At 35.7% G+C, this 22,944-nt stretch overlaps 2 protein-coding genes across 4 annotated transcripts; both read left to right on the top strand.

Annotated features, from left to right (window-relative positions):
* The first annotated feature begins 814 nt into the window (after nt 1–814).
* LOC137396987 (uncharacterized) lies at nt 815–10,821 on the top strand. Of its 3 annotated transcripts, XM_068083271.1 has the most exons (4): nt 815–884; nt 6,530–6,730; nt 9,455–9,510; nt 10,432–10,821. In XM_068083271.1, the coding sequence occupies exons 1-4, from the start codon at nt 827–829 to the stop codon at nt 10,528–10,530; spliced, it is 414 nt and encodes a 137-aa protein (XP_067939372.1). In that variant the 5' UTR covers nt 815–826; the 3' UTR covers nt 10,531–10,821. The 3 variants fall into 3 exon arrangements, with proteins under 3 accessions (XP_067939372.1, XP_067939370.1, XP_067939371.1); XM_068083269.1 differs by lacking the exon at nt 10,432–10,821 and having other exon boundaries at nt 9,455–9,752; XM_068083270.1 differs by lacking the exons at nt 815–884; nt 10,432–10,821 and adding an exon at nt 1,696–1,834 and having other exon boundaries at nt 9,455–9,752.
* A 2,776-nt stretch (nt 10,822–13,597) lies between these two features.
* LOC137396922 (uncharacterized) lies at nt 13,598–20,986 on the top strand. The gene is made up of 3 exons (XM_068083212.1): nt 13,598–13,716; nt 18,496–18,696; nt 20,630–20,986. Exons 1-3 carry the CDS (start codon nt 13,683–13,685, stop codon nt 20,821–20,823), a joined length of 429 nt encoding a protein of 142 aa, XP_067939313.1. The 5' UTR covers nt 13,598–13,682; the 3' UTR covers nt 20,824–20,986.
* The last annotated feature ends 1,958 nt before the right edge of the window (nt 20,987–22,944 follow it).

Below are 22,944 nucleotides of genomic sequence, written 5' to 3'. Positions count from 1 at the left end.
AGTTCCTGCCAAATAGCGCGAACAATTTCTGCAGCATTTTTCGACTATCACAGGTGACCAACAGGCTCCTCATGTTTATCAGAGGATGATATGCACTCCTTAGAGCTTAGGTTGAAAATTAAACAGATTTTTACGGTATATTTGAGATGTCAGTGCTCAAAGTGACAGCATTACAATGTTACAATGATGATGAAATAGACACGTAAGGACAATAGACATGGTTTTATTGAATGCGTGAAGTATATTTGTGAAAATATTTCGACGAATGAGGTTGCATGAAAGCGTAAACAGAAGCCATCGTGTTCAACTACATCCATTTTGAGCCGTTTTAGAAAGGAATTCTGATCTACGGCGTTTTCGTGATGGCTGCGATTAACTGTTCGTTTTTAAGCTTTTAAGAGCTTGTAGTCACATTTCCACATATTTTGCATTTACAACACAGCAAAGTAAGACATGGGGAATCTTTTGATACCAAATAACTGTAATGTGAATTTTGTTGCAAGTCAACCTTTAATATACAGAGGCAAAAACACTTTCGAAACCGCTTTATGATTATCTTAAAACTTCAATTAAAGCAGTCAAATATATCAAAGGGTCTGAACTCAACACAAAACTGTTTGAAAAGCTCTGTAAAGATGTGGATGCTACTCACTCCACTCTTATTCCATACAGAGGTACGATAGCGCAAATAAGGCAATATACTGGCAAGGAGAAGCTCAATAAGCAGTAACCAAGAGACTGATTAAATTAACCAGAGATCCATTCAAGAAGTGTGGGGATCTGTGAGAACAGTTTCTTCAACTAATCAATGATACTGCCATGAAAGATGAATTTCAGGAAACAAGAAACCTCTCTATTGATGAATTTTGGGGTCTTTGCAGGAGGTAAATCCACAAATAAATGACAGTGCATTACGCGTTTCAATGCCATTTTTAACACCCTTTCCTTGTGAAAGCCAATTGTGTTAAGCTGTGTCACAAAGCAGATGCAATGTCCCTAATGTGCGTTTTAGAAGTTTGTGTTAAGACGTATAACTGTAAAGTAATATAATGTCTAGCTTGTAGAACCGTTAATACGACTCGAAATATATGCTGAACGTTCATGGTTGCACGTTTTCAATAAACAAACACATTAAATGACTTCGTACATTTTGTGTGATTAGAGCTGTTTGCTTTAGAGCAGAATAAACTCTTCAAATCACTCAACATTTTTTGTCGAGAATTACCCACCAACTGGAGCAAATTGGTTTCTTTCACCTGCTTACTTTGCTGCTATACATTTGCACTGCTGTTTGGTTTCAATAAGTGTTTTAGATCTGTGAAAGTTAAAAAGCTGGCAAGCTCTTTCCTAGATTTACATTTTTATATTCTACATATTTGTGTATATACAGTAAGTTTTTTTCCTTTGCAATATAAGGTTTGTGTAGTCGTATTCAACAAATATGACTACACCGAGCCAGCAAACAAAAGACCTATTCAGTACCTGCTTGCTGCATATATATCTTTCATTAACTATGGATTTTGCAGAGGTTAAAAATGCAGAAACAATAGCATGCGGGGCATAAAAGATTAATACGATGTGAACAAGTTCAACACAAAAGTATCCGTGTAAGCAGTTGCCAAGAATAGCCAGACGACCAATCAAATGGTTGTTACCTGGATCTAAAATCACTTTTTTAGTTCTGTAGTCTCTTAACAGCAACGTAGTTAATATTACTTTCAGTACTTCAGTGTCAACTTAGTACTGCCCAGCGCTTGATTCGATTGGGTTGTTACAACATATCTCAATTCATTGATCACCATGAAATCTTTCTATGTCTTTCTCGTGCTTTCAGGTTAGTAATATATTCCTACTGGCTGTACTACCCGGTGTTGCCTGGGTAATAAAAAAGTCTTTGGACAGAAAATTTATTTGTATTTAACATATCACAACATTTGCCATTGCTAGCTGGATGCCCAGCGTTGCCCAGGTATTAGAAAGCAGCCTATAAACAATGAGGAGTAATGCAGACGCCTGCCACTTGTTATTAGCCTGGCACATTGCCAATGAATAATTAGAGTAAGCTTATTAATAAAAGCTAACTGCGTGCTCTAACGATTGGGCACACATAAAATCATGCCACCCTCCATGACACTGCGTCATCACGTTGCGTTGTAATGGAGAGCGGTAGGGTATTTGCTTCCATATGGTGACATATATCACCTAAGGACTCCATCAAGTTTGTGTGGCTGAATTGGCATGACAATGGACTGATTAAAGGGAGGGTTTAAGATCAAATCCTCTGTGCTATGGATTCTCTTTTCCAATATTTTAATAATATAGCTGGACAAACACAGCCACAAACTTTGAAAAATATATAGATGCATAAATATAATATAAAATGTCCCTGACGGATTGACAGTAAATAAATTTCATATGGGTGCATTTGGTTATCTTGTATATGTATATTTATTTATTTTGCACTGTAAAACTGCAAACAATAAAACAACATTATGCAACATGGAGACAGTAATAGGCTAAACACAGGTTTTTAATAGGTGATAAAAACGCAATGAAAAACACGAGCCAGCTATATAAACACCTTTATAATGGTAAATAACGCACCTTTTTTACCCTCTCTAAGAGATAGTTGATAAATAAAAGATTGTTAAGATGAAGTAGTGTAATAATTGCTAAGCTTCACAACCTCGCAGTATGAGGATGCTTGTGAGACTGAATCTACGAAAACAACATTTAGCCAAACTATGTGAAAACACTTGCTGCGGCAGTGACAACACTTCTGCGGCAAGAGTTTGGTGCCACACAGTTACCACATTCGTCTGGAAACAGAGTTGATGGGGTACTGTGGTCAAGCATATGAATGGACCAGCAGCATAGTGACTGCAAAGCCAATAAACCAGTTACCTAAATAAAAAGAAGACCAAAATTTTATAACTATACCTGGCAAGCCATTACACTCTCACCTAAAATTTTATCTGTAGGCTAGCAGAGGTTTTATCTTATGTTCATTACTGTTCTTAGTTATTTTACAACTATAGTAACTAGTTTAGATACTGGTCTAGCTAAAAATCTTGCAGAGTTTTTAGAACTCTCTCAGTTGCCTAACGGCAGTTTGACTGAACCCGACTGTTTGTGTGGCGAGTGTTTACACTCAACCACTTTAGCTAGAGGCCATTCATTACGAGGGGTATTATCACTCTTTACTAGCACCATGGAATTCACTTAAAGGTTAGGCTTGGGTGTTACCCCCTTCTGACAGGCTTGTAACTGTTGTCTTTACTCTGCTCTCCAGTGCTGTCAGAAGTTGTTAGTGAGATGTTACACTAAATTTTGTGTCTATAAATGTCACTACCTGTGAATTCACTAGAAGGTTGAAGAATGATGTCCGATTTCATAGTTAAAAGCGATTTAGGACAGAGAGGAATGTTTTCTTCAGTGACTGTAGAGAGTGGGCAGAAAGTTATGACTACCATCCCTTCATACATTAAAGTGCTGAGGCCTCTAGAGTGTTAAGCCTCCCACCTTGGTTTCTCAGAAGGGATTGAAGCAGTCATGGCAGTTCTTATCAATTGCTCGCACACACCACCCATATGACTAGCATTAGGAGGTTTTAACTTGAACTCCAGAACCCCCTTATTTGATAGCTCTGGCATGACACCAACAAAGTTTGTTCCTTTAGCACACCAGATCTCTCTGATTGGTCTTCTTATCACAATCATGTTGCGCATGGCATCGATAAATGATGAAGTAGCCATGTCGTCGGACAGCTCAGTGTGAGCTGCTCGACTTGCAAGGTATGTCATGAGACCATAACGCTTAAGCTTTGTCCGTTTATCTTTCACTAAAAATGTACAAAACAATCCACTCTGCAATAGGTAAATGGAGCAGACTGACTAGATCTCTCTCGTGAGAGTGAAGAAATTTGAAGAGTTGTTGGCTTTGCTCTGAGGGTGCAGTTTACTTGGTTCTCAGTATTGACTAACCGTAGGTAGCTGAAACTACCATATCCATGATTACTACCATCACAGAAATGATGTAGTTCTGCTTTATTTACAGTCCTAAAGTTGTTAGGTTTATAACACCGAGAAATGGCTAGGTCAGAAAGAGTAGAAAGTGAGGTTTTCTAGGCCTCCCACCGTGACAGCAAGTCAACAGCCAATGAATCATCCCATGAGGCAAAAATCCTTCACATGTCCTGCAAAATGTTTTCGTCTTTGGGAATAAATGGGAAAAGCAATTCAAGTGGGTCATAAACAAAAGTGATGGTTGACAAAACACCTCTATGGGTGTTTGGGGTTGCTTTCAAAGAAGATGAAAACTGAAAGCACTTTGATTTGAGGGACCTAGTGTTTGTTCCTGAGGCTGAGAACTTGAACTAGAGTCTAGCAGTTCTAGACCTTGAAAATTTCTTTCTGATTCTGGCAGTGATCCAAGGATCTGGGTTAGTTGAAACTAAACTTGTGAAACTGGAGGTTGCCTTCTTGGCAAATGGAAATGCCATCTTTCACAAGTCTTTTGGGGGAAACAGTATCTGTCGTAATAGTAAGGCCGCCATCAATGTAGAAGCCACGTTTGATAAAGTGTTTAGGTGCCTCGTTTGAGTTTTGGATTTGTTTCTTCATTGTTTTTAACAACTGTAAGTCGTCAACTGAAAGGACTTTTGTGCTTTCAGAGATAATAGACTAAAAGTCTGCACTGAAAAACTGGATAATGGTTTTTTCTAGGCTGTTATCATGTGTGGCATGGTCAACGCTGAACGTGGTTCATTTTCTATTAGCTGGTACTGTCACTACTCTACAGATAATACTTTGTGTCACATTGCTTATAGGTGGGCTTTTTGAGTATAGCCTGTCGGTTTTGATGTTTCCCATGAGGGTCCACCCTAAGTCTGTCAGTCGAGCGAATGGCTCATAATAACCACCAACCCATTAATCTATAGATATGAATACTTGTGGAAGATTAGCACCCAAGATCAAGAGATTTGCTATCTTTTTAAGGTATTAGCTCTGGTCCAATGTTTTGAAGGTGAGGCCAGTCTTGTGCTGAAATAGCTGTTGGGATTTCTTTTTGGTTGGATGAAATTTCATCTCGACTTATCCAGTCAGGCAGTAGTACAATCTTTGGGCTTTTGTAGCCACGGATAAGCAGACCTGAACCATGTTCTCTCATAGACTCGCAACTTTTGGTTTCAGTAAGAATGCTTATATTAACACTGTGAACTTTAGTTTTTGAATTCAGATTGTTCAGAGTTTTGTTGGTAATAAATTAGCGACTAGAGCCAGAATCCAGAGGAGAAAATACTAGGATTTCTTTTTCTAAATTCTCTATTGTGGACAAATAGACTAGTATGGTCCATGAAGTAAGTTTGGTCGGTCTAGTCGAGCAGTTGCGTACTGTTGCAGGTGAGTCAGTTTCTGTTTTGTGTTTGTTGATGTGATTTGTTGTCTCTGTCGTTAATGGTGAGGTCTTATTTTTAGTGCCTCTGTTGTGGTATTCATGAAAAACTGTAGGGTGCTGCTTTCCACAATCTCTTCTAGTGCAGGTTTCTGTATGCCTGCAAACATCCATTCTGTGTCACGGTTTGGAGCAAGCAGAACATAAATTGTGGCTTAAGAAGAATTGTTGTACGGCATTGTCGGGCAGTGCACAAAGCATGGAGTAAACCCCTGTGGTGTGGTTATCAGAGTCAAAGTTCTTAAAAAAGTACTTTTTACACTTTGAAACTAAGAATTGCTAGTATTGTCCCTATTTTCAGAGTTTGCCAATGTTGTGGCTTTTTTTTCATTCTTGTGTGATTTTGCATCATCTCTGCCCTTTTTGTTAGTCGTGGCTCTTTTGACCAAATCTTTTTTCAGGCTGCTCTTAGCAATGGTTGCCTCACTAGCTAGAAACTGACAAAAATCATGCATTGAGGGAATTTTAAAGTGCTTGTCTCGATTTGTGTCTAATTTTACCCATCTGAATCCTACAGAAAGTGACAATTTTTCTAGGGTTTCTACATTCTTTCATCTATTATTAAGAAATAAATAAAATATATAATGTAATCTTCATCACTAGAATGTAACAACGACTTGGTTAATAATGAGAGACACTAAACATTGTTTTATAATTGTCCTATAATATCACTAAATAGCTATCTTTGTAAAGTTCAGTATAATTTATAAATGTTAGTAGACTATTGTGCAGTACTACAGAAACATATCAGAAAAAAGTTTTCTAGCTTGACCTATTTGAGGATTTCCAGTTTGACCTATTTGGAGAAAATTCCGTAAATATCAACTTTCATTTCATTCTACAAAACATTTTTTGGCACATAGCCAATTTAGAAGTTTGAAGTGCTTTCTAATTTTATGACAGAAAGTATTGCCAAAGATTAAATCAAAGAATTTATCATGTGAGAATATTATTTTAGCTCCACAGAGGGTTCTACTAGGAGATAACAATATTATCAAAACTAAATAATTAGTGAATCATTTTGTTCTATCTCTCTACGAGTGTTTATAATAGTTGTTGTTGATTTGTGTTGTAGGCATGCTGGCAGTTTCTCTGGCCACCATGTGCTATGAGTGTGATAGCCTTGATAGCTCATGTAATGATGGTGACACTGGCTATGTCGTAAGCAGTTCCCATGAGACAAACTGCTCACAGAGTATTTGGTCTTTGGATAAGAATGGTGGCTGCAGCAAGTACAAGACGCGGACCAAGACTTTTGGAATTTGGATAGAATCAGGTATACATTAATATTTAACTGTTATAAACTACATTTATGAAATCTGATAAAAATCCATTCCATTTCCTCTATTAGTTCAGGTAATTTTAACTTTGTAAGTTAACACTTTGTTGCCTAGTTTAGTATATACTAGCAGAACCCAAGTTTCTAGAGCGTATTACCAACTTTTAATCAACTGAGAAATAACTTATAATAATACAATTCCTTTTGAACTGAATATCATATTGAAGCTCTAAGCTCGTAGAACTCAATGAAAGAAGCAGAAATCAAAGAGAGTAAATAGTTTTTTCCACAATCTTTTAAAGATGTGATGTTCTAGAGGCAACTAAAGACACATAATGATTGCAGTACACCAAATCGGATAGAGAGTGTATATTTTTTATGGATAGAAAATAAAACAGTTTTAGCGTAAAGCTCTTGTTGGTGGGGAGGATCTGTCTAGTTTGGTCCATTTTGATTATTCGTTATTAAAAATTTCAATCAGTGTGCAATATCATTAGAAACTATAGACATACATAGACATAGACAGTACATAAACCTATCAACTATAGTATAGTCATTAAGTCTATGCTAGAAATTAAGGTTACGTCAGCAACCATTTTTCATTTCTTGGCCGCTCAAAAGTGCCACCAGTATAACTGGTGGATAACTGGTGTATTATATTATAGCGTATTGTATTGTATTATAGCGTTATAACTACTGATTTAATCAACTTGAAATTTTTGAACTATATTCAAACATAATAAGCGCAAAGTGACTAAAGTTTTTTAACTTTACCTAAACCGCAAATACGGAAAACACATCGAACTATGCAGCCGAATCTACTCATGCCTAGGATCAGATAGGAAAGCACTCCACCGAATTGGCTCGAGCCCAGGCTCCAAAGTGTTAAAATTTAAAACTTTTTTGTTGGATGTTTTTCAAGCAACAAGCAAGCTTTTACTTTTTATGCTGTTGACACAATCACTAATACCATTACTACTACCTATATTTAATTATTACTTGAGTACATTGGAGTTATTAAAGTCTTACTTGTCTTATTCCTTCTCCTTTGTTTACGTTTAAGTGTTTTCGATTGTAACAAAACCTACTTTTGCGGAAATGATATTGATGCCAAATAAATTTAAAGAATGCTCTAAAGTACAGTCTTTTACCATCGACATTCTTATGCGTGTTAATTGAAAATTGCTTTAAATGATGTAAGTACACTGGCTGAGAAATATAAATATATATAATATATATAATATATATGAATATCGTATAAATGTTTTGCAACTCTTTATGAATACAGGTCTTTTAGTAGTTTTGAAAAATTTACTGCCAAGCAACGCATAATAGTCAGATCTAATGAAATGATAAAAGTGTTCATTCACAACAAAATCACAAGGACACAGAAACCAGTTGAATTATCTGATAAGGATGAGTGATATTGTATGCTATGAAGAAACCAAATACTCTGAACTGAAAATGAGACAGTCTGTTGAAGGATTGTGGGAGTAAAAAGCTCTAAGCATGCCTTCTTTTTAAAGGTTGACTTGCAACAAAATTCACATTACAGTTATTTGGTATCGAAAGATTCACCATGTTTTACTTCGTTGTGTTGTAAGTGCCAAATATGTGGAAATGCGATTACAAGCTCTCAAAAGTTCAAAAACGTAAAGCCGCTGTAGATTGGAATCTGTTTATTTATCTGTCGTAGTCATTACAGTTTGGTTATTGTACAAGTGATATTATCACGTGACAAGACAATAACCAAACGTGATAACCAAATAGCATAACATGACGTTATGCTCGCTACTTTACAGTTTTGTTTCGGCTTGACTTAATCGTAAAGTCATAATCTGATCAAGTGATCCAATACTTCGCAAATAATTTTTGCAGCACTTTTTGATTATCACAGGTGACCATCAGGCTCGTCATGATTAACATATGTACTCCTTCGAGGTAAGGTTGAAAAACTAAATGACTTTTCACGGTAATTTATAAGATATAACTGCTAAAAGTGACAGCATTACAATGACGGTAAAACAGACGCGTAAGAACAATAGACATGGTTTTATTGAATGTGTGAAGTATATTTGTGAAAATATTTCGACGAATAAGGTTGCATGAAAGTGTAAACAGAAACCATCTACCACAGCTACGTCACATTTGAGCCGTTTTGGAAAGAAAATCAAAACTACGGCGGTCTCGTGTGGCTGCGATTAACTGTTCGTTTTTTAGCTTTTAAGAGCTTGTAATCACTTTTTCACACATTTTGCACCTACAACACAACAGAGTAAGACATAGTGAATCTTCTGATATCAAATAACTGTAATGTGAACTTTGTTGCAAGTCAACCTTTAAGGTTCTGACTAGAGATGAATAGTTCTATAAAATATTTGACTTCCAATATTTTAGTAGCTTTGAAAAGCTTGATGCTTCATTAAATCAAATATAGACTAAATCATTGCTACTTTTCAATTAAATTAAATTTTAAATTAAACTGTATTGTGAGTCATTAAAAAAACTAAACATGCATGTCATATTTAAGATGTGGTACTCATTGCGCAATATTTTTCTAGCCAGGATTGACAACTCCAGATGTAGTGTAGGCTGTGTAGCTCCATTTACTTTTTTAAAATCTTAAAACCAAATCTATAGAGCTTTTGACGCTTTTTTGACAAAATATTCAAATTAGTTTGCAACATCCATAATTCTTGTAGCGATATCTTAACTTTGTAGTTGATCGAACCTGTGGTCAAAAGTATTACAAGACCAACTGCAAGGAAGCTGACAAGGTGAAGGTCAATTTCCAGGGATTCAAGAGCGTGTATTATCAGTGTTCATGTGTCGGAAATTTCTGCAACAGTGGTAACAAGGCTGTATATTCTACTGGACTTGTCATCACTGCTGCCGTAGCCAAATACCTCTTTTAGATACCGACTATCATACTTCTTTGCATGATGATATGTTTACAATGTTCACAATTTATATATTTCAATCTTTTTTATTGCCTGATATTAAAATTTTAAAATTTCAACTTTTATTTCTTTGATGATAACAATGTAATGTAATTAATAATTAAACCATGCATGCTGGAATGTTCAAAACTAAGTACTGCATTTGGTAAAACAGCTGTTAAAAAATTGCCAAAATCGGCTCTCAACTGTTCGCTCTATAATAAATGGCATTTCTTCAAATATACATGTACAAGCCCAAGTCAATGAGAAAATTAAAATACTCCTTGTTTTGCCATTGGCTGGATGAAACAACGGATGTTCCAAACATTTTTCAGTTAATGATATTTGCTTGATATATTCATAAAAAGGCTGTTGAAAAGGAGTTTCTCTTTTGTCACCCAACACAAACAGAAACTACTTTTTGATGCCATGCAAGTAGTATAGCTAAGTATTTTGAAAATGTGGATTTAAGTTGGCAAAATTTAGTTAGCAACTGCACAGATGGCACAGATGGGGCTCCAGCTATGTTAAGGTTCACATTCTAGATTTGTGCAAATGGTAAAACGGATGAACTCTCTGGTACAGAACACTCATTGCTTTATATACAGAGGCAAAAACACTTCCAAGACCGCTTCATGATTATCTTAAAACTGCAGTTAAATCTGTCAAATATATCAAAGGGTCTATACTGAACACAAAACTATTTGGAAAGCTCAGTAAAGATGTGGATGCTACTCACTCCACTTTTATTCCATACAGAGGCACGATAGCGCAAATAAGGTAATATGCTGGCAAGGAGAAGATTACTGTTCAAAGAAAGGAGGAAACTATGGCTGCAATGGGAGAGGAAGATTTTGAAACAAGTTTTGCTTATTTAACTGGCATTTCTAGAAGCTGACAAGGTGAAGGTCAATTTCCAGGGATTCAAGAGCGTGTATTATCAGTGTTCATGTGTCGGAAATTTCTGCAACAGTGGCAACAAGGCTGTGTATTCTACTGGGCTTGTCATCGCAGCTGCCGTAGCCAAATACCTTTTTTAGATGCTGGCTCTCCTACTTGGTCATGTGATACTCTGTTTACACTAAGACTGCTCAGTCTGCGATTTTATAAGAGTCAGCATCTTTTAGACGCTGACTTTTATACTTTCTTGCGCGACGTCTTATTTATGATGCCACTAAGGGTCCCAATTTATATATTTCAATTCTGTTTTTCATTGACTGATTATAAAATTTTTAACTTTCAATGGTTATTTTTTAAGAAGATATTAATAATGTAAGTGTGTTGCGTTCATAAATAACCAGCTTTGCTCAATTCAAGAGAATGTTTACTAAACAGTAAATAAAACTGGTTCATATGTTGTTAAAACCACTAGTTATAAATAGTAGCTGTTAACAGACACAATGGGCGGAGCCTGTCAGCTCTCAGCCAATAATGCTGGCAGATATGAGTTCACTATCTGGAAAGATGTATGAATATTATATCAATCCTTGCAAGACATAGTCAACCTAAAAATATGAAACAGATCCACATTTACACCATTCGTAACCTAGTGATATAATTAAAACTTTTACTTGTTTTTTTTAAAATCAATACAAGAAATCAATTTTTAACTGTATTGTAAGTGTTGTAGAAGTAGATTAGACACAATCACAAATGTCATTTGAAGTGCTTTGACGATGCTGCAAACCAAAAAAACAAAACGGAAACAAAGTTATGCCGTATAAAAATATTTCCTTTGGAAAATGACAGGATGCTCAAGAGAAATTGTGCAAATGTATGGAAAACCTTTACGAAAATTACGAAAAAATTACTTAGATGCTGGCTCTCCTATACTTCTTTGCATGATGTTTTGTTTACAATGCCACCATTGTTCATAATTTATATATGTCAACTTTTTCATTGAATGATATTAACATTTTAAACTTTCAATTTTTATTTCTTTGATGATATTACCAATGCAATGTAATTATTAATTGAACCATGCATGAGGAAATGTGCAAAACTAAGTACTCTACTCGGTGAAACAGCTAAGACAATTTCCAAAATTCCATCTCAAATGTTCATTCTATAATTGATGGCATTTCGTCAAATATACATGTACAAGCTCATGTCAATGAAAAAATGAAAAAAATCTCCTTGTTTTGCCAGTTGGTTTGATGAAACAAAGGATGTTGCAAGCCTTTCTCAGTTATTGGTATTTGCTCGATATATTCAGATAAAGGCTGTTGAAAAGGAGTTTCTCTTTTGTCACCCACTACAAACAGAAACTACTTTTTGATGTCATGTCATAGTAGCAGCTGAATATTTTGAAAAGGTGGATTTAAGTTGGCAAAATCTAATTAGCGTCTGCGCAGATGGCACAGATGGGACTCCAGCTATGCTAAGGTTCCCATTCTAGATTTGTGCAAATGGTGAAACAGGGGAACCCTCTGGTACAGAACACTCATTGCTTTATATACAAAAATGAAACTCTCCAAAACCGCTTCATGATTATCTTAAAACTGCAGTTACATCTGTCTAATATATCAAAGGGTCTGTACTGAACACAAAACTGTTTAAAAAGCTTTGTAAAGATTTGGATGCTACTCGCTCCACTCTTATTCTATACAGAGGTATGATGGCTCAAATAAAGTAATATGCTGGCAAGGAGAAAATTACTGTTAAAAAAAAAGAGGAAATTATGGCTGCAGTGTCACAGGATGATTTTGAAACAAGTATTGTTTATTTAGCTGACATTTTTAAATGCTCTAAATGAGATTAATCAATGAGATTTTCCGCTTGCCAGCTGGAAATGTTTATTTATTTCCATGTTTGAAGGAACTACATGAGAAAGCAGGGAATTATGTCTCAAGTTCCATGGTAGGAAGAATAGAAACTCATTTAGCTGCTGCACAAAAGAAGCTTAATAGAAACATTCTCTCAATAAACAGTAACCAAGAGACTGATTAAATTAACCAGAATTCCATTCAAGAAGTGTGGGGATCTGTAAGAACAGTTTTTCAGGAAACAATTTCACATTTCAGGAACCTCTCAAAACCATTTCAGGAAACTTCTCTATTGATGAATTTTGGGGTCCTTGCAGAAGGTAAATCCATAAATCAATGACACTGCATTACAGGCTTCAATGCCATTTTTAACACCCTTTCCTTGTGAAAGCCAACTGTGTTAACCTGTGTCACAAAGCAGATACAATGTCTCTAATGTGCGTTTCAGAAGTTTGTGTTGAGACGTACAACTGTAAAGTAATATGATGTCTAGCTTGTAGTGCAGTTGATACGACTTGAAATATATGCTGAACGTTCATGGTCGCATGTTTTTAATAAAACATATTAAATGGCTTCTTACATTGTGTGTAATAAGAGCTGTTTGCTTTAGAGCAGAATATAGGCCTACTCTTCAAATCACTCAACCTTTCATCGAGCATTATCCACTAACTGGAGCAAATTGGTCCCTTTCACCTGCTTACTTTGCTGCTATACATTTGCACTGCTGTTTGGTTTCAATAAGTGTTTTAGATTTGTGAAAGTTAAAAAGCTGGCCATCTCTTTCAAAGATTTACATTTTTATATTCTACATATTTGTGTATATACAGTAGGTTAGTCTTTCTCCTTTGTAATATAAGGTTTGTGTAGTCGTATTCAACAAAAATGACTACACCAAGCCAGCAAACAAAAGACCTATTCAGTACCAGCTTGGTATGTATATATCTTTCATTAACTATGGATTTTGCAGAGGTTAAAAATGCAGAAACAATAACATGCAGAGCATAAAAAATTCATACGATGTGAACAAGCTCAACACAAAAGTATCCATGCAAGCGGTTGCCAAAGGTAACACGGATGAGATGACCAATCAAATGCTCGTTACCAAAACTTAGTATTTTTTTTAGTTCTGTAGTTTCTTAGCAACAACGCAGTTAATATTACTTTCAGCTATCAAGTGTCAACTTAGTACTGTCCAGCGCTTGATTCGATTGGATTATTACAACATATCTCAATTCATTGATCACCATGAAATCTTTCTATGTTTTTCTCGTGCTTTCAGGTTAGTAATATATTCCTACTGGCTGTACTACCCGGTGTTGCCTGGGTAATAAAAAAGTCTTTGGACAGAAAATTTATTTGTATTTAACACATAACAACATTTGCCATTGCTAGCTGGATGCCCAGCATTGCCCAGGTATTAGAAAGCAGCCTATAAACAATGAGGAGTAATGCAGACGCCTGCCACTTGTTATTAGCCTGGCACATTGCCAATGAATAATTTGAGTAAGCCAGAGATATATAAACCTATATATATCTATATATCTATATATATATACTATATATAGTATATATATCTATGGAGTAAGCTTATTAATAAAAGCTAACTACGTGCTCTAACGATTGGGCACACATAAAATCATGCTACCCTCCATGACGCTGCGTCATCACGTTGCGTTGTATTGGAGAGCGGTAGGGTATTTGCTTCCATATGGTGACATATATCACCTAAGGAATCCATCAAGTTTGTGTGGTTGAATTGGTATGGCAATGGACTGATGAAAGGGAGGGTCTAAGATCAAATCCTCTGTGCTATGGATTCTCTTTTCCAATATTTTAATACTATAGCTGGACAACCACAAACTTTGAAAAATATATAGATGCATAAATATAATATAAAATGCCCCTGAGGAGTGACAGTGAATAAATTTCATATGGGTGCATTTGGTTATCTTGTATATGTATATGTATATTTATTTATTTTGCACTGTAAAACTACAGACAATAAAACAACTTTATGCAACATGGAGACAGTAATAGGCTAAACGCAGGTTTTTAATAAGTGATAAAAACGCAATGAGAAACATGAGTAAGCTATATAAACACATTTATAATGGTAAATAACGCACCTTTTATACTCTCTCTAAGAGATAGTTGATAAATAAAAGATTGTTAAGATGAAGTAGTGTAATAATTGCTAAGCTTCACAACCTCGCAGTATGAGGATGCTTGTGAGACTGAGTCTACGAAAACAACATTTAGCCAAACTATGTGAAAACACCTGCTGTGGCAGTGACAACACTTCTGAGGCGAGAGTTTAGTACCACACAATTACTACATTCGTCTGAAAACAGAGTTGATGGGGTACTGTGGTGAAGCATATGAATGGACCAGCAGCATAGTGACTGCAAAGCCAATAAACCAGTTACCTAAATAAAAGGAAACTAAAATTTTATAACTACCTGGCAAGCCATTACACTCTCACCTAAAATTTTATCTGTAGACTAGCAGAGGTTTTATCTTATGTTCATTGCTGTTCTTAGTTATTTTTCAACTATAGTAACTAGTTTAGATACTGGTCTAACTAAAAATCTTGCAGAATCTTTAGAACTCTCTCAGTTGCCTAACGGCAGTTTGACTGAACCCGACTGTTTGTGTGGCGAGTGTTTACACTCAACCACTTTAGCTAGAGGCCATTCATTACGAGGGGTATTATCACTCTTTACTAGCACCATGGAGTTCACTTTAAGGTTAGGCTTGGGTGTTACCCCCTTCTGACAGGCTTGTAACTGTTGTCTGTACTCTGCTCTCCAGTGCTGTCAGAAGTTGTTAGTGAGATGTTACACTACACGCCAGCGTTTGCGTCTATAAATGTCACTGCCTGTGAATTCACTAGAAGGTAGAAGAATGATGTCCGATTTCATAGTTAAAAGCGATTTAGGACAGAGAGGAATGTTTTCTTCAGTGACTGTAGAGAATGGGCAGAAAGTTATGACTGCCATCTCTTCATACATTAAAGTGCTGAGGCCTCTAGAGTGTTAAGCCTCCCACCATTGTTTCTCAGAAGGGATTGAAGCAGTCCTGGCAGTTCTTATCAATTGCTCTCACACACCATCCATATGACTAGCATTAGGAGGTTTTAACTTGAACTCCAGAACCCCCTTATTTGATAGTTCTGGCATGGCACCAACAAAGTTTGTTCCTTTAGCACACCAGATCTCTCTGGTTAGTTTTCTTATCACAATCACGTTGCGCATGGCATCAATAAATGATGAAGTAGTCATGTCGCCGGACAGCTCGGTGTGAGCTGCTCAACTTGCAAGGAATATTATAATGAGACCATAACGCTTAAGCTTTGTTCGTCTATCTTTCACTAAAAGATGTACAAAACAATCCACTCTGCAATAGGTAAATGGAGCAGATTGACTAGATCTCTCTCGTGGGAGTGAAGAAATTTGAAGAGTTGTTGGCTTTGCTCTGAGGGTGCAGTGTACTTGGTTCTCAGTATTAACTAACCATAGGTAGCTGACACTACCATATCCACGAGTACTACCATCACAGAATTGATGTATTTCTGCTTTATTTCCAGTGCTAAAGTTGTTAAGCTTATAACACCGAGAAATGGCTAGGTCAGAAAAAGTAGAAAGTAAGGTTTTTCAGTCTTCCCACCTTGACAACAAGGCAACAGCCAATGAATCATCCCATGAGGCAAAAATCTTACACATGTCCTGCAAAATGTTTTTGTCTTTGGGAATAAATGGGAAAAGCAATTCAAGTGGGTCATAAACAAAAGCAATGGTTGACAAAACACCTCTACGGGTGTTTGGGGTTGCTTTCAAAGAAGATGAAAGCTGAAAGCACTTTGATTTGAGGGACCTAGCGTTTGTTCCTGAGGCTGAGAACTTGAACTAGAGTTTAGCAGTTCTAGACCTTGCAAATTTCTTTCTGACTCTGGCAGTGATCCAAGGATCTTGGGTGAGTTGAAACTAAACTTGTGAAACCAGAGGTTGCCTTCTTGGCAAATGGAAATGCCATCTTTCACAAATCTTTTGGGAGAAACAGTATCTGTCATACTAGTAAGACCGCCATCAATGTAGAAACCACGGTTGATAAAGTGTTTAGGAGCTTCATTTGAGTTTTGAATTTGTTTCTTCATTGTTTTTAACAACTGTAAGTCATCAACTGAAAGGACTTTTGTGCCTTCTGAGGTAATAGACTAGAAGCCTGCACTGAAAAACTGGAGAATTGTTTTTTCTAGGCTGTCATCATGTATGGCAAGGTCAACGTTGAACGTGGTTCGTTTTCTGTTAGCTGGTACTGTCACTACTCTACTGATAATACTTTGTGCCACATTGCTTATAGGTGGGCTTTGCGAGTATAGCCTGTTGGTTTTGATATTTCCTATAAGGATCCACCCTAAGTTTGTCAGTCGAGCGAATGGCTCATAATAACCACCAACCCATTCCTCTCTAGATATGAATACTTGTGGAAGATTAGCACCAATAAGTAGCCCAAGATCAATAGATTTGCTATCTTTTTAAGGTATTAGCTCTGGTTCAATGTTTTGAAGATGAGGCCAGTCTTGTGCTGAAATAGCTGTTAGGATTTCTTTTTGGTTGGATGAAATTTCATCTTGACTTATCTAGTCAGGCAGTAGTACAATCTTTGGGCTTTTTTAGCCACGGATAAGCAGACCTGAAACATGTTCTCTCATAGACTCGCAACCTTTGGTTCCAGTAAGGGTGCTTATATTAACACTGTGAACTTTAGTTTTTGAATTCAGATTGTTCAGAGTTTTGTTGGTAATAAATTAGCGACTAGAGCCAGAATCCAGAGGAGAAAATACTAGGATTTTTTTTTCTAAATTCTCTATTGTGGACAAATAGACTAGTATGGTCCATGAAGTAAGTTTGGTGGGTCTAGTTGAGCAGTTGCGTACTGTTGCAGTACTGTTGCAGGTGAGTCAGTTTCTGTTTTGTGTTTGTTGATGTGATTTGTTGCCTCTGTCATTAATGATGAGGTCTTATTTTTAATGCCTCTGTTGTGGTATTCATGAAAAACTGTAGGGTGCTGCTTTCCACAATATCTTTTAGTGCAGGTTTCTGGATGTCTGCAAACATCCATTCTGTGGCCAGGTGTGGAGCAAGCAAAACATAAATTGTGGCTTGAAAAGAATTGTTGTACGGCATGGTCGGGCAGTGCACAAAGCTTGGAGCAAACACCTGTGGTGTGGTTATCAGACTGACAGTTCTTAAAAAAGTACCTTGTATGCTTTGAAAATAAAGAATTGCTAGTATTGTTTCTATTTTCAGAGGTGGCCAATGTTGTGGTTTTTGTGTGATTTGTGAATCTTGTGTGATTTGGTAGATTTTGCATCATCATTGCCCTTTTTGTTCAAAGTTTTGTTCAGGCTGCTCTTAGCAATGCTTGCCTCACTAGCTAGAAATTGACAAAAATCCTGCATTGAGGAAAATTTTAAAGTGCTTGTCTTGATTTGTGTGGCTAATTTGACCCATCTGGATCCAACAGAGAGTGACAATTTTTTTAGGATTTCTATATTCTCTCATCTATCATTAAAACATAAATATAATATATTATGTAATCATCATCACTAAAATGTAACAAAGTCTTGGTTAATTATGAGAGACACTAATTGCTCTTACATAATAATCCAATAATATCACTAAATAACTATCTTGGTAAAGTTGGGTATAATTTATAAATGTTAGTAGACCATTGTGCAGTACTACAGAAACATATCAGCAAAAAGGTTTTCCAGCTTGACCTATTTGAAGAATATTCCTTAAATATCAACTACCATTCAATTCTACAAAGCAATTTTTTGGCGCATAGCCAATTTAGAAGTTTGAAGTGCTTATAATTTCATGACAGAAAATATTGCCAAAGACTAAATCAAATAATTTACCATGTGAGAATGTTATTCTCGCTTCACAGAGGGTTCTACTAGAGAATAACAATATTATCAAAACTGAATAATTAGTGAATCATTTTGTTCTATTTCTTTATGAGTGTTTATAATAGTTGTTGATTTGTGTTGTAGGCATGCTCACAGTTTCTCTGGCCACCTTTTGCTACGAATGTGATGTCATTGATAGCTCATGTAATGATGGTGACAGGGGCTATTTTGGAAATTCATTTCATGAGACAGACTGCTCACAGAGTATTTTGTCTTCGGATGAGGATGGTGGCTGCAGCAAGTACAAGACGCGGACCAAGATTTTTGGAGTTTGGGTAGAAACAGGTATACATTAATATTTAACTGTTATAAACTACATTAATGAAATCTGATAAAAATCCATTCCATTTCCTCTATTAGTTCAGGTAATTTTAACTTTGTAAGTTAACACTTTGTAGCCTAGTCTAGTATATACTATAGCAGGACCCAAGTTCCTAGAGCCATGTTATTACCATGTTAACAACATATTACTATGTTAACAACATATTACTATGTTAACAACTTTTAATCAACTGTAAAAGCACTTATAATAACACAACTCCTTTTGAACTGAATATCATATTGAAGCTCTGTAGAACTCAATGAAAGAAGCGGAAATCAAATAGAGTAAATAGTTTTTGTCCACACTCTTTCAAAGAAGTGATGTTTTAAAGGTAACTGAAGACACATGATGATTGCAGTAAACTGAGTCTGATAGAATGTGTATATTTATTATGTTTATAAATAGAAAACAAAACAGTTTTAGTGTAAAGATCTTCTTGCTGGAGAGAAGAAGCTTTCTAGCTTTGTCTATTTTGATTCTTGATTATCAAAAATTTCAATCAGAGTATTACTAGAAACTATAGACCTATCAACTATACTATAGTATTAACTATAGTATAGTTATTAGGTCTATGCTAAAAACTAATGTTATATCAGCAACCATTTTTCATTTCTTGGCCGCTCAAAAAAGTGCCACCAGTATTATAGCGTTATCTTAAAAACTACTAATTTAATCAACTTGAAATTTTGGAACTGCATTCAAAACATACTAAACACAAAATGACTCAAAGTTTCGTAACTTTACATAAACCGCAAATACAGAAACCACATCAAAACTATGCAGCCTAATCTACTCCTGCATATAGGATTGGGTGGGAAAACACTTCGCCGGATTGGCTCGAACCCAGGCTCCAAAGTGTTAAAATTTAGAACTTCTCTGTTGGATGTTTTTCATGCAACAAGCAAGCTTTTACTTTTCTCTGCTACTGACACAATTAATAATACCATTACTAGTTTTACTGCTATATTTAATTTACGACTTAAGTACATTAGAGTTATTCAAAGAGTACTTTCTCTAAAGTCTAACTTGTCTTATTCCTTCTTCTTTGTTTACATTTAGGTGTTTCCAATGGCAACAAAAACCATTTTTTTTGCGAAGATGATATTGATGCCAAATAAATTTAAATAAGGCTCTAAAGTACAATCTTTTTACCATCGACATTCTTATGCGTGTTAAATAAAAGTCAGTAATCACTTTAAACGATGTAAGTACACTGGCTGAGAAATATAAATATATATAATATATATAATATATATGAATATCGTATAAATGTTTTGCAACTCTTTATTAAACAGGTCTTTTAGTAATTTTGAAAAAATCACTGCCAAGCAACACATAATAGTCTGATCTAATGAAATGATAAAAGTGTTCATTTGCAACAAAATCACGAGGACACAGAAGCCAGTTTAACTATCTGATAAGGATGGGTGATTTTGTATGCTATGAAAAAACCAAATACTTTGAACTAAAAATGAAACAGTCTATTGAGGGATTGCGGGAGTAAAAAGCTTTAAGCATACCTTCTTGTTAAGGTTCTGACTAGTGAGGAGTAGTTCTATAATATATTTGACCTTTGATATTTTAGTAGCTTTGAAAAGCTTGATGCTTCAGTAAATTAAATTTAGACTAAATCATTGCTACTTTTTCATTAAAATTATCCTGTATTTTGAGTCTATAAGAAAACTAAACGTGTATGTCATATTTTAGATGTGGTACTCAATAAGCAATATTTTTGTAGCCAGTGATTGACAACAGTAGTGTGGCTTTGTTTGCTATATAGAATCTTAAAGCCATATCTAGAACTTAGGCCACTTGATTCGAAGTAATTTTTCTGACTAAATATTCAAATTAGTTTGCAACATCCACAACTCTTGTAGCGATATCTTAACTTTGTAGTTGATCGAACCTGTAGTCAGAAGTATAACAACAACAGCTGCAAGGAAGCTGACAAAGTGAAGGTCAATTTCTTGGGATTCAAGAGCGAGTTTTATCAGTGTTCATGTTTTGGAAATTTCTGCAACAGTGGTAACAAGGCTGTTTATTCTACTGGACTTGTCATCGCTGCTGCCGTAGCCAAATACCTCTTTTAGATACCGACTATCATACTTCTTTGCGTGATGTTTTGTTTACAATGCCACCATTGTTCACAATTTATATATTTCAATTTTTTTTTATTGACTTATATTAACATTTTAAACTTTCAACTTTTATTTCTTTGATGATATTACCAATGTAATGTAATTATTAATTAAACCATGAATGCTGGAATGTGAAAAACTAAGTACTCTACTTGGTGAAACCGCTGCTAAGAAAATTGCCAAAATCCCCTCTCAAATGTTCGCTCTATAATTAATGGCATTTCTTCAAATATACATGTACAAGCCCGTGTCAATGAGCAAATAAAAAAATCCCTGCTTTGCCATTTGGCTAGATGAAACAATGTTGCAAGCGTTTCTCAGTTAATTATATTTGCTCGATATATTCAGAAAAAGGCTATTAAAAAGGAGTTTCTCTTTTGTCGCCCAATACAAACAGAAACTACTTTTTGGGAGAGTTAAATTGGAAAAAGCTAGTCACCGTCTGCACAGATGGCCCAGATGGAGCTTCGGCTATGCTAAGGTTCCAATTCTACATTTGTGCAAATGGTAAAACAGAAGAACCCTCTGGTACAAAACATTCATCGCTTTATATACAGAAACAAAAACACTTTCAAAACTGCTTCATGATCATCCTAAAACTGCAGTTAACTCTGTCAAATATATCAAGAGTCTGCACTGAACTCAAGACTATTTGAAAAGCTCTGTAGAGATTTGGATGCTACTCACTCCACTCTCATTCCATACAGAGATAAGATGGCGCAAATAAGGCATTATACTGGCAAGGAAAAGATTACTGACCAAAAAGAGGAGGAACTTATGGCTACAATGTTGCAGGATGACTTTGAAACAAGTTTTGCTTATTTAACTGGCATTTCTAGATGTCCTAAATGAGATCAATCAATAGGTTCAAATAGGTCAAATAAAATATACTGACAGCACATGACAACATCAACGATTTTAAAGACAAATTAAAGTTGTCGCAGAACTGGTTGCAAGCTGGAAATGTGCACTTATTTCCATGTTTGAAGAAACTAGACGGGAGAACTGAGAATGCTGTCTCAAGTTCCATGGTAGAAAGAATAGCAACTCATTTAGCTGCTTTACAAGAGAAGCTTAATAGATACATTCTCTCAGTAAGCAGTAACCAAGAGACTGATTAAATTAACCAGAATTCCATTCAAGAAGTGTGGGGATCTGTAAGAACAGTTTTTCAGGAAACAATTTCACATTTCAGGAACCTCTCAAAACCATTTCAGGAAACCTCTCTATTGATGAATTTTGGGGTCCTTGCAGAAGGTAAATCCATAAATCAATGACACTGCATTACAGGCTTCAATGCCGTTTTTAACACCCTTTCCTTGTGAAAGCCAATTGTGTGAAGCTGTGTCACAAAGCAGATACGATGTCTCTAATGTACGTTTCAGAAGTTTGTGTTCAGACGCACAACTGTAAAGTAATACAATGTCTAGCTTGTAGTGCAGTTGATACGACTTGAAATATATGCTGAACGTTCATGGTCGCATGTTTTTAATAAAACATATTAAATGGCTTCTTACATTGTGTGTAATAAGAGCTGTTTGCTTTAGAGCAGAATATAGGCCTACTCTTCAAATCACTCAACCTTTCATCGAGCATTATCCACTAACTGGAGCAAATTGGTCCCTTTCACCTGCTTACTTTGCTGCTATACATTTGCACTGCTGTTTGGTTTCAATAAGTGTTTTAGATTTGTGAAAGTTAAAAAGCTGGCCATCTCTTTCAAAGATTTACATTTTTATATTCTACATATTTGTGTATATACAGTAGGCTAGTCTTTTTCCTTTGCATTATAAGGTTTGTGTAGTCGTATTCAACAAATATGACTACACCAAGCCAGCAAACAAAAGACCTATTCAGTACCAGCTTGCTGCATATATATCTTTCATTAACTATGGATTTTGCTGAGGTTAAAAAAGCAGAAACATTAGCATGCGGAGCATAAAAACTTCAAATGATCTCAACAAGCTCAACACAAAAGTATTCATAATAGGTGGTTGCCAATAATAGCCAGACAACCAATCAAATGCCTGTTACCATGACCTCAAATCGCTTTTTTAGTTTTGGAGCTTCTTA

This window comes from Watersipora subatra, chromosome 5 (assembly GCF_963576615.1).
Source record: "Watersipora subatra chromosome 5, tzWatSuba1.1, whole genome shotgun sequence".
Classification (NCBI taxonomy): domain Eukaryota; kingdom Metazoa; phylum Bryozoa; class Gymnolaemata; order Cheilostomatida; family Watersiporidae; genus Watersipora; species Watersipora subatra.
Note: the sequence above shows the minus strand (reverse complement) of the source record. Positions and strands in the feature narration are given on the sequence as shown.

Bases quoted from the DNA above. Each gene is read 5' to 3' on its own strand.
- LOC137396987 (XM_068083269.1), top strand. From the start codon at position 827: ATGAATTTCAGGAAACAAGAAACCTCTCTATTGATGAATTTTGGGGTC. The intron at 885-6,529 runs GTAAATCCACAA...TTTGTGTTGTAG, and splicing joins TTTTGGGGTCTTTGCAGGAG to GCATGCTGGCAGTTTCTCTG. The intron at 6,731-9,454 runs GTATACATTAAT...TTAACTTTGTAG, and splicing joins TGGAATTTGGATAGAATCAG to TTGATCGAACCTGTGGTCAA.
- LOC137396922 (XM_068083212.1), top strand. From the start codon at position 13,683: ATGAAATCTTTCTATGTTTTTCTCGTGCTTTCAG. The intron at 13,717-18,495 runs GTTAGTAATATA...TTTGTGTTGTAG, and splicing joins TGTTTTTCTCGTGCTTTCAG to GCATGCTCACAGTTTCTCTG. The intron at 18,697-20,629 runs GTATACATTAAT...TTAACTTTGTAG, and splicing joins TGGAGTTTGGGTAGAAACAG to TTGATCGAACCTGTAGTCAG.